General features: G+C 41.2%; 1 protein-coding gene across 1 annotated transcript in view; it reads left to right on the forward strand.

Moving 5' to 3' along the window:
- Positions 1-12,036, forward strand: part of LOC135451749 (probable cation-transporting ATPase 13A4) — a 42,261-nt gene that overhangs the window by 13,663 nt on the left and 16,562 nt on the right. The window contains exons 7-18 of the mRNA XM_064721221.1: positions 725-859; positions 1,271-1,343; positions 1,851-1,982; positions 3,150-3,320; positions 3,768-3,925; positions 5,394-5,582; positions 5,893-5,954; positions 6,679-6,829; positions 7,426-7,512; positions 8,172-8,325; positions 8,932-9,043; positions 10,758-10,882. Of these exons, the coding sequence (XP_064577291.1) occupies positions 725-859; positions 1,271-1,343; positions 1,851-1,982; positions 3,150-3,320; positions 3,768-3,925; positions 5,394-5,582; positions 5,893-5,954; positions 6,679-6,829; positions 7,426-7,512; positions 8,172-8,325; positions 8,932-9,043; positions 10,758-10,882 (1,549 nt within the window). The remainder of the gene's footprint in view (positions 1-724; positions 860-1,270; positions 1,344-1,850; positions 1,983-3,149; positions 3,321-3,767; positions 3,926-5,393; positions 5,583-5,892; positions 5,955-6,678; positions 6,830-7,425; positions 7,513-8,171; positions 8,326-8,931; positions 9,044-10,757; positions 10,883-12,036) is intronic.

Below are 12,036 nucleotides of genomic sequence, written 5' to 3' on the forward strand. Positions count from 1 at the left end.
TTTTCAAATCCTGTTGAAAGCCGTTCTATTAAATCATCATAAATTCCTTCATTCTCCCTTTTTCCTATCCTCTATCTCCTTACCTGTGTGTCTGCTTGGTATTTCTATGTATCTGTGTCCTGGGAGCTCATTCTGTTTGCCTTCTGGGGGCCATTGGAGGTTTTCAAGCTGCACTGGAGATCAAACCTTCCAGACAATGGCTGTCTCTTAATTAACAGAGGTTAAGTGAACAGCAGTACCTGGTACATGCCTATAGCTGCAGAGAGCTCCAATGAGCTCATAATTTTGGGCACAGCACCACACAAAACACCAATATCTCTTTCAAACAGCCTATAGGTGGCCTAAACAGGATGTTTGTGGCAGTGTGCTTATGGTATGTGAGCTCCATGCTCACAGCACAATCTGCTCTTCTCTCACCTTTGTTACATTTCTTGTAAGAAGTAAACAAAACAAGGATGGGACTGAGTCATTCACATTCCAAGTAATATCCTATTGGTCCATATTATTTGTCCCTTCGGTCACTTGAAGATGGTCCAATCTGATTAGACTAAAGTGACTACTGAGAAAATTACTAAGGGAGTCAGAAGTCACAATACTTAATGTCTTTTATTCCAGACGTTTTCTAACAGGTTGGACTGTCTGAGTATATTTGGGCCATATTTATATATTTATATAGTATATTTAAATGTGGCCAGCTCTTTACCACTGCTGTCTCTCCAAACAGGTCCTAAATCCATTTTACGTGTTCCAGCTGTTTAGTGTGTGTCTGTGGTTTGCTGAAGATTACATGGAGTATGCCATTGCCATCATATTCATGTCTCTCCTCTCAATATTTTTGACTGTATATGATCTTAGAAAGGTGAGACACCTCACATTTTCCACAAGGCAGATTTACTTTTAATGTCTGGGACAGGCCAGCATGCTACAACATGCACACAGAGCTACAAGACTTACTCAGAGGTTTAGTCTTGTGAATTGTGTAGCAGCAGGGGCAATGGCCTGGCCTCCTAGTCATCATAATCTCTGTGTGGTACCTTACCCACATCCTCCCTTCCCCATTCCAGTGCTTCACCTGGGAACTCTTTGTTACAGTCTCTGTAATTAGGGTGGGGGATTTCTTTCTCTCTGGTGGTATAGTTCCTGGTAGGGCTGGAGCCCAGTTTCTGAAGGCTCTCATAACCACAAATAACAGAAGGAAGTGATTGTTAGTGGACAAATTGCATCATGTAAGTAAGATGTAACATTTTGTTTGTTCTTCTTTAATTTATAGCAATCCATTAAACTGCACAAACTGGTTGAGTCTCATAACAGCATCATGGTCACTGTCTGCAGAAATAAGGAAGGTGACTCCTCTTTACTTCTTTTTTATAATGTGCTTTGTTTCTATAGCAATTTACATAAAGCATGTATAGTAACAGATTTATTCTAACGTGGTTTTCATCTGTTTCTCAGCTCAGTTAACTCACTTCTGCACATAGAATTAATTTGAGTTGGAAATGCGTTGTGGCATATCAAACATATTAATATTTGAGCGCAGCCTTAGATGAAAATTGTCAGGAAAACGAAGTAATTTTTCTTAAAGCAGTGCTGACATAGCCAACAGCATACGCATTAAATGGCTGTGAGTCCATCTAATTGCTCCATGCAAAGTCTGTTCATTGTAAAGGTATCTAGAGCACAATCCAAAGAGATGAAGTCAAATAAAGAAATTTAGATCCAAGGCTTTTCAGTTAGGTCAGTGAAATGGAATAGTAACCAGTGGTTGGGATCCTGGGTAGATAAGGAGGAATTCTACAATTGCTACAGAGAAATATATGAAGCACAAAGTTTGCACTGCTTTTCATTTTCAGGTTTCCAAGAGTTGGAATCACACTATCTTGTTCCTGGAGATTTGCTGATTTTGAAAGAGGGCAAAACCCTTTTGCCTTGTGATGCCATCCTGGTCAGCGGGCAGTGCACTGTAAATGAAAGCATGCTGACAGGTACAGCCATCCCTCTCAGGTTTGCCACCTAAACACCATCATTGCCCCATGGCTTCAGCCAGTGACACAGGACAGACAGAGTTATCGTGCACACCCCTTTCTGTGAGACAGTCCATAGCTGCCTGAGAGGATCCTTTGGTTCCATATAATAGAGATTGAATTGTTGTTAATTGTCTAAAGACTTAAGGAAGGGCAATTTATCCTTTCCTACCTTCATGGGGCACAACATTTAGGAAGAGGTGATCTGATTAGAAGAGAGTGGACAGTGAAGAAGAGTGAGCAGGACAGGAGAAGAAAATGGATATGAAGCAAAGTTGTTCCTACACAGGGCCCATGGTCCACTCTGGCTGCAGGAGTTTCTGTCACTTACTGGATGTCTCATTGCTGCAACATCTCCTGTGGAGTGTCTGTTTAGCCCTCCAGACACTTAGTCTCACATTCCTGTGATAGCAGTGGAGGACACACCAGGTGGGAGAGGTTACTGGAAAGCAGGATTTTTGGTGCAGGAGGAGGTCACAGTTCCATTTCTTGTCTTTAAATTTGGTCTTGGTCTGAATCAAACTGAAACTGACAGTTCTGAAATTTCATATAAATGAGAAATTCCAGAAACACATTTAATTTAAAAAACTTCAGCTGTCACAAAATATTTCTTCTTCACCTTACTGACTGCTTTGACATAAATAGGATACCTGTCACCTGTCAAGCACTGAGCTAAAGGCTCTCCTTTTACTACAGAGGGAGAATAGGGGATATCATGTTCCCATCTGCTTGAGGGAATGTGTAGTGACCTGCACATGAGGTTCAAATTAGGTGAACAACTTGTGGCCATTCAAAGGTAGTCGTGCAACACAAGTTCAGGCCTCTTTTCAAGCCTCTACATCTACAGCCAGGGTTTGGAGTCCTTGGACTGCTTTCAGTTCTCAGACTTACTGAAGTTAAGCTGTACTGATGCAGAGGAAAACTCTTCTGTAGCAGTCTGTTCATTTCCTAGGCTTTAAGCTCTATTCACTCTGAAGATGTCAAAATATAAAAATAAAATTTCTGTGAACTGGTTTCTCTAGTAAATACCTTTAACTTACCATCTAGATGTCTGGGTACTTATTTGAAAGTCAGCAGGCTGTTATTAAGTGTACTGCAGTTTTCCTCATCTGAACTAATCTTCCCTAGGAGAAAGTATTCCTGTAACAAAGATCCACCTACCACAAGCTGATAATTTGAAGCCCTGGAGAGTGTACTGTGCAGAGGATTACAGAAAACATGTCCTCTTCTGTGGAACAGAGGTCATCCAGACCAAGGCAGATGACAGAGGAGTAGTGAAAGCTGTGGTGCTGCAGACTGGTCAGTCAAAACTTGAGTTCACTTTTCCTTCCATGATTTTTTCCACTGGAACAGTCTGACAAAGTATCAAATCACATTAAGTTAAAGGCACTAATCCATATTAACAACAGACAGATGGAGAATCATTATCCTGGGCTAGGGTAGGTTATTATGCTTTGTTTCTTTTTGCTTGGCATAACTTCTAAAAAACTGCCAGCATATGATTACAAAGAAGAATTTTGCTCTGCTTCTAAGACATTGAAAAAATCCTTCCCCCTAAGGAAGATAGGAAAAAAATCCTTCCCCCCCTAAGACAAAAATAACTCCTTTCTAAGGTCACGTACACTAAAATGAAACACCTGGGCCTTCTTTCATAAATTGCAGAAATTATGAATAATTTTGAAGCCCCCCATTCTTTGCAGAGAATTAAAATAAACATTTTCCCCTTGGAATGATTTGTCTTTCCAGGTTTCAACACAGCCAAGGGGGATCTGGTGAGATCCATTCTCTACCCTAAACCCATGAACTTCAAGCTGTACAGGGATGCCATGTGGTTCCTGATGTGCCTCATAGCATTTGCAGCCATTGGAATGATCTACACAGTGTGTGTATTTGCACTTAATGGGGTGAGTTATTAATGCAGGAGAAATGGTTCACCTGAAACCCTTTAAAAATAGTTCACTCATTCTCATGCATCAAAGTCAATGGGAGAACAGTTATACACTGTAAACAGTAGTTCTGGAAATTTTAAAGCCTAATTGATTTAGAACTTTTTCAGAAGCTTTCAAGAAGTCATTTCATGCCATGGTAATTATCTGCCAATGTAAAGTCCAAGTCATGAGTTGTAAGGTTGATTCTGTAATTCAGCTTTTGAATAATTTTTCTCCTGAGGCATAATCTACAATCAGTTGGCTCAGAAGATTATTTCCCCTTAGGATATCAAACAAAGTATGTTTAAGAACATATTCTTGTGTCTCCTTTTTTTTTTTCCCTTTTTTTCCTTTCCAGTTTTTCCTTTTTTTTTTTTTAATTTAACTTCCCCATTGTAATATGTAAAATACATGCTGATGCTATCTCAGTTGCTGAAATTGTCTTGTCAATCTTTTAAGACTGAATCACAGGATGTACTAAATGCTTTCTCTTTTGTGAGGATTTATATAAGGTGGGTGGTAAGTACTTCCTTCTAACATAAAATAGATACAAAATATGATCAAACTGGTGTGTTCTGTGGTCTGAGACAATATCAATGAAGGGAGAACCAGAACATGAGAGAAATTCAGCGCATCAAATGCAGCATGATTTGTGGTCAAAGTCCCAAACTCAGAAGTAGCAATAGTAGATCTCTATGATGGTTTGCAAGTACTTCTGAAGTGCAAATTTGCTTTAGTTTGCAGTGTCTCAGTCCTGGGACCCCAATTTGAAAAGCATTCAATTCTTTAGCATTCATATCAGCTGCCCAGAATAACAGTGTCCACACTCAGCATCCTGGCAGTCGCTTTTACATTGACTTCTAAGCTCCCAAATTATAGATTGCTTTTACAAAGGTAACTGTTACTTCCATTCCTCTTCCTGCAGGTAAAAGCAATTTCCTTTCACAACTCCTAGAACACAAGGTCAGAAGAAATCATTAGCTCATACATTCTGCCCTCATTTTCAGCACCATCCCATATGTCTCACATGTCACCTTAACATGGAATCCAGAGTTGTGCCTATAGGCATTTGGACAAATGCCCATACAAATAGCAGATTCCTGTGTGCTGTGTCATGGGAAAATAGGTTTGTCTGCGGGTGCAATGATCTAGCTGGCATGTTTGAACACATGTGTTTTGGAGGAGGCTGTGGACCTGGCAGGTTTGTTTGCATAGAGAATGGATGAAGGCCTGGAGGCTGCTCTTTAGCAGTGATGAGGCTTTAAAGCCTCTGGTTAAATCAAGCCTATTAATTTCTTATGGAGATGAATATGTGGTGAACCACGGGCAGAAAACAGCATAGCCTGGAGCACCTGCAGAGGAGGGAGGAGCAATGAAGTGGGCTCAGTGCAAGCAGTGCTTCTTGCCACTCTCTTCCTGATAACTGTCCTTGTTATTATGTCAGGAGGAGACAGGAGAAGTGGTGAAGAAGGCTTTGGATGTTATCACTATTGCTGTCCCACCAGCTCTGCCAGCTGCCTTGACAACAGGAATCATTTATACCCAGCAGAGGTTGAAGAAAAAGGGCATCTTTTGCATCAGCCCACAGAGGATCAACGTGTGTGGGCAGCTGAACCTTGTCTGCTTTGACAAAGTAATGGCTGTGTGGTGGTTATGCCCTCATTGGTGATGGAGCTTTGCTGGGAGTGGGAGGCTGGGGTTTGATGAGCATTTCTATTGTATTTTAGAAACAAAATGACCAGTGCTGTGTACTTCAGTTCTTGTCTGAACAGAAGCTGTGGCAATTTCTTGTTTTTCTTGTAATCTAGGAATTGTCTGGTAGCACTTTTGCTCTGCACCATGCTGGTATTTTTTGGACAGTAACTTCTAAAAATAATTCTTGTTTTTCATTTCTATTGGAGCTCTTATGTGTGAAGTTAATTTTAATGTACATTTTAACTTAGACTGGCACCTTAACAGAAGATGGCCTGGATCTTTGGGGCTTGCTGCCCTCTGAAAGAAACTGGTAAGGCTCCTTGACACGCCAATGGCTTCTAAATTTGGTTAGTGATTAGATTCTTCTACTAGACAAAGGACCAAATTTGGAAGACAGTTATTGTTAAACAGTTAAGCAGTTGAAGTTCCCCATGTTTAGATTTTAAATTTTATTTCTATATCCTCTGGAAAATGAATTGTTTGCCTTATCCCAGGGGTCCTGCTCCAGATGAAAAGATACAGCCGCTGTTGCCAGCATTTGGCGCAGCATGTCTGGGCAGACAGTGTTCAGTTGAAAACCTGGGGTAGATCTCAAACTGCAGTGTAACCCCAACCCTTTATGACAGGAAGTCACTCTTACCCACAAGATTGATACTCTGTTCTTTCAGTGGCCTTGATGTTGCCCATTTACATTGCCAGAAATGTGCATACACAGACTTGCTCAAATTTGTATCAGCTTCAGAACTCCAAGAATCTTTGCACAAGCCTCAAGGAAGATGTTTTATAATAATCTGTTCCTCTCTCCATCCCATTGGATTCTCTAACTAGCATCACACACCTGGTTTGAGCATGTGTATCCCAGCCTTTATAGGTGCATGAAAAGCAGTTCATGTGGGAGAAAAGTCCCCAGAACATCCGTGTGGTTTGGGCTCAGGATGAGATTTTAACAGCCCCCAATTTAGGATTTTTTTTCCATTAGTCTTATGTTGTTTGGTGTTCTCTGGGAGTAACTTTTATGCTCTCTTTTGCTTTAGCTTTCAGAATATTCACAGTTTCCCTGCAGATCACGGCCTGCCTTGGGGCCCAGTGTTCAAAGCACTGGCAGTTTGTCATTCATTAATTGTTTGGGAAGGCAAGATTCAAGGAGACCCACTGGATGTGAAAATGTTCGAGGCTACCAACTGGGTAAAGTGGTGATTTATTTATGCAAACAGTGGGGAGATCACCTTGCCATCTCAGGTTTATCCAGACACCTGTCAAAGCTATGAAAAACTCAGGAATTCTGTTAAATAAGTCCTGTGAAACAGGAATAATTGAGTTTCTTTTGAAATGAAAAAATATTTTTGTTCCTCACAATCATGTTGTGATGATAAAATATCCAGATGATTTGTGGAATATTTCAAGAGCAGAGCTTTCTACATTAATACAAATCCTTGTGTATTATTTTCTCATTGAGTCTATGCTATATCTAAAAAATTTCCTTTATTTAATTCTGTTGTAATGAATAAAGGATTTATTGTCTGTGAGAGGACATTGTCTATTTGCTGTGCCAGGGTACAGCAGTGTCTTAGTGAACCCAGTGAGGCTTTCTACTCGATTGCTAAGAGAAGCTGTGGATTTTCCATTATCGGAAGTGTTTAGTTTGACATTAGACAGACCCCTCCCAGGAATGAATAAGATACCTTATTTAGAGACAAGGAAAAGCTCTAAATGGATCCTTGAGGTTCCTTTCTGCTGTACTGGTGTTTCAGTCTGAAATATTTTTGTTTTTCAATACACAGGTGATAGATGATTCCAGCAGACATCAGAATGAAGATCAAGGATCCACACATGCCACTGTTGTTAGACCTGGACTTCAAGCCACCACTGTAAGTTACTTGCAAGAGTCACATCCATGATCAAGTTAGACTGTCAGTGTAAGGCTTACCTTTCAGCATAGTATAGGAAAGATTGGGTGTCCTTGTCCAAGAGAGCTCTTCCGCACTTTGTCTTTCCTGTACTGCCTGCAGAGAGAGTGCCTTGCCCTATCTGATTACAGACGCCTGGGGGAGCTTGCTGCTCACACCAGAAACAGGGGGATGCTGGATTAGAGATTGTCCAGCTCAGGAATGTGCCTGTCCTCATGGCTTGAGACTCACTCTGAACTCAGCTGAGTGGGGAATGCAGTGGAGTCTGCTGGCTGATGTCAGACCCTTACTGGTGACAAACACTGGTGGGACACTCTCTGACAACCATTTTCCCTTTGCAAGACCAGAGTCTTATTAAAGAAACAGGACTAGTAAATTCCTTTCAGTAAATTACATTTTGTAGTCTGCTAAAATTGTCAACAAACTTTTCCTACTGCTTAAGCTAAATATTTCTGCACAAATTTAATCTCATCTTTATGTACCAGTCATTTCTAAGTGTGACAAATTGGCCCATTATACATGATTGGCTTCTTACTATGGCCCAAAGGACAGACCTAAAATCCTTCAGTCTGAGTTTAAAATCCTTGCTAGAGTATGTAATCCATTTGCTTTTCTCCTAGGCCCCTGTGGAAGGAATTACCATTTTACATCAGTTCCCATTTTCCTCAGCCTTGCAAAGAATGTCTGTCATTGCCCAGGAAATTGGTGGGGACACACAGGCCTTCACAAAAGGGGCTCCTGAAACAGTGGCCATGCTGTGCAGAGCAGAAACAGGTAACAAACATTTATAAATGCATCCTAGAAAAAGATATGTATAAGTGACTTTGGATGGTGCAATGAAATGGAAGGCCAAAATGAGATGTCTGTCTAAGGCTTTATACTAAAACCTGAAAAGTGTCTCTGTTGTCTTCCAAGTCTAAGGCTAATCTCTCACACAGCCCTTCTCAACAAAGAAGGATTTTGAGAGAGATAAGAGATAAAAGTAACTACGAACTCCTATACAAGATGTACACTCCCTGTCAGAATAGATATTTGGAAAAGTTGTCTACAGCTCCGCCTCCCTCAAAAAAGTGAGGTTTTTTTCTCCAAATCTTGGGAAGGCATCTAGAGAAGCAGACACCCTTCATGACACCTTGGAAGAAGGTAGGTCTTTGCAGTTTAGGACCAAAGTTCCAAGTGATAAAGGAGAGGCAAAGATTTTCTTATTGAACAAAATTTCCTTTCTTTGAACAAAAACTCCCTTCTTACATGCTTGGCCTATTATTGGTAGACTCTAGGTTTACAGGTCCTCTGCGACATAAACCTTCCATGCTACAAGGCTTCCTTTCATTAGAAAGCAGTTCAATGCTGTGATAAATGGTGTTTTCCTCTTTTGCACAGTCCCATCGAACTTTGAAAGCAAGCTCCTGCTCTACACAGCCCAGGGCTTTCGAGTCATTGGCCTGGCCTGTAAATCTCTGCAGGCAGGGAAGCCACCTGCTGCTCTAACAAGGTAAACATGAAAAACACAGCTCCTGGCCACATTCAGTCATGGGCCAGGGGTGCCTCACAGAGCACCATCACCACAGCACCCCTGCCAAGAGCAGAGTCATAGTACAGAGTTTTGTTAGATTCAGGCCAGTGGGAATCTGATTTAAATCTGGATATAGGCCTGGGACAAGATAGAGGGCACTCCTATGGCACATGCACAGAATCCTTACGTATTTATTCAATTTCATAACTCTGAATTAACATAGGAAGCATAAGCCTATAACACTCTGAACACTAGCACATACCCCCTCTTCATTCCATCATTTGCACTGGTCTCCTTGCAGTTTTACCCATGTTTTCAACTGAAGAGAAGTATTTTAAAATTTTTTTCTTACCTACACTCTTCAATTCAGCAAAGAAAGTAGATGACCCCCAGTAGTGATCTCCAGCTCAGTCAAAGGCAGGGAAAGGCATGCCAAGGGGAACACAGAGCTGCCAAGACCTGGCTTCTTCCACAGCTTTCTCCTTGGAACCAGCCTCGGCCCAAGGCTGCTTTCACTGCTCTGCCTAGGGTTAGGGTTTTGAAAACCACAAAGCCCAGAGGAAAGTGTCTTCTGCTGTTCTGTTAGTTCACTCATTTGGCTTTCTCAGTTTTACCCTGTTCAGTTTCTATTGAAGTTAGCAAACTCTTCTATTATGCTTGTGGTATTAGTTTTGTAATACCACACTGTGATTCACAAAGGAGCACTTCTCAGTTGAATCCATATAGTTTTTTCCAAAAGCCTTTTGCTTTTGTATGTGATACTCCAGAATCATCACTTCTGAAATATCTGCAGGTACTGAGATGTCCTCTGTCTTTACTAGCTACAGGTCCTAATCCAGGTGAGGCTCACTTGCTTTTTCACAGGGTTTTTTGCTTTGCTGAAAGGGCTGATGGTACTGAGGTAGACTGCAAGTGGTTACATAAATCTTGCCACAGGTGTCATAACAGACCTTTCCACCCAATGAGCAAATGTGTGTGAAATGGCCCAGACTTTGCAGTTGTGAATGCAGTTGCAGCATGTGTGATGTTTATGCTGCCAAGAGAAAGAAAAAAGCTTGTGAAAAGCAGTGACCATTCAGGCACCACCTGACTCAGCTATTCTGACTGCCATGCAAGTGTTTGGCATCTCCTTGGGGTCTAAAATGAATACTTGAAAGCTTTTCTTCTTTTCGGGTTCTTCAGAGTCAACCTGTGTCCTTGAGAGACCTCTAGTTCATGACTCAGGGGTGGGGTGTCTACTCAATTCTGTTCTCAACTACATATGTTCAACTGTAAAAAAGCAATAGCACAGGTGAAAAGAAAAATGTAGGGGAAAAGAGAATTGGAAGAAATTGGGGAAAACAAATTGCCACAGGCTGTTTGCTCTCACTGTCAAGAGGAGCAGACACATTAAATAAGGTATGTTTCTGTGTTGTACAGTCCTCAAATGAGAAGTGCAGGGACTTTTTAAATCAGACCACCACAGTTTGGGAGTCCTGCAGGAAATTCAGGGTTCTGGTACTGAATTAGCATTACTGGTATTGAAATAGCTCCACAAAACAGAGACATCCTGGGTCTGCAGAAAATAGACAAATTATTTTAATTCTTTTGAGTTAGGTGGGATGGTTGATAGTTATAACTGGCTATCACCAAATCCAAAGGTGATAGAGGGAAAATAAATAATTTAATCTGTCTGTCTCTTTTTAACTGTTAGGGAGGAGGTAGAATCTGATCTGACATTCCTGGGCCTGCTGATAATGGAGAATCGATTAAAGAGGGAGACAAAGCCTGTTCTGGAAGAGCTCAGTGCTGCCCACATCAGGACTGTTATGGTCACAGGTATCTAAAAAAGGTGCATTGTTTTGTGGTCACTGGCCCACACAGGGAGTCCAACAATGTTTAAGTGAAAAGTCTTCTGTTGTCAGCACCGCTGGTTTGAAGGCATGGATATTCAATCCAAGAAGCATCTGTGTTTTAAAAATGGCATAAGGTGAACATATTGTCCCTGGCAAATTCACCAGGCCATGTCTGATTTTAATAAAGGCTTGTTGTGCGAGATCCCTTTTTAATAGGGCCTCCTGAAATGAGCAGAAACGGGGCATGCGTGCTCAGGAAAATCTCCAAACCTTTTGACATCTGTTAACTCATGCCTACCAGTTCCTGCCTGTCTTTTTTCTTCTTCTTCTTCTTCTTCTTCTTGAAAGGCTATTCTATCCAAATCCAAACCAGTTTGGATAAAACAACCTCAAAGTTTTTCCATTTTCCAAACACTTTGGCCTCACCCCTTTCAGCCCACATACACCAAAGCCAATTGTCATGGTTTGAGCCTGGCACAGAGCCAGTGCCCCTATGAAAATGCCTCACTCTGGTGTCTGCTGTGAGATGTGACCAGGAATAAGCAAAACAGGCTCTAACTTAAACATAAAGACCACTTTATTACTTAAACTACAGGAAAAATAGGGAGAGACTATAAGGAAAAAAAAAAAAGAAAAGAATTGAAAACCTTACAAAAAAAACTATTTTCTTCTTCTTCTACCACCTGACTTTCTCAATCTAATACATTCTCTCAAAACAACTGCTCAGCTCGGCACGACACTTTAGTATACTCAAACATCAGTTCATGAAGAGGAAAAGAGTTTTTCTTGTTCTATAGGCTTCTAGAAACACACTGAAACTTCGGATGCTTCTCTGTCACTTCGGCACCGCCCGGGGAGAAAAAAAAGTCCTTTTGCTGCTTGTGACATGTTCTTTCCATGCCCAGTGCTCTCACCACCGAGACATAAATCAGAGCTGCTTTTAAAGTTGTTTTTCAAAGATGCTTTGTCTCACTCTAAAAAAGCACAGTCTCTGCTTTTGAGACATCTGTTCTCTCCATATTTTTCTAACTTTCTAGAGCCAGAGAGTCCTCACAAATAAACCCTCTTAGTTTTGAAGCACTGCCTCCCCCTAAATGCAGTCTGTGTCACAAGAACAACTGAGTCTATAGCTACAAG

This window comes from Zonotrichia leucophrys, chromosome 9, assembly GCF_028769735.1.
Source record: "Zonotrichia leucophrys gambelii isolate GWCS_2022_RI chromosome 9, RI_Zleu_2.0, whole genome shotgun sequence".
NCBI classification, from domain to species: Eukaryota; Metazoa; Chordata; class Aves; order Passeriformes; family Passerellidae; genus Zonotrichia; species Zonotrichia leucophrys.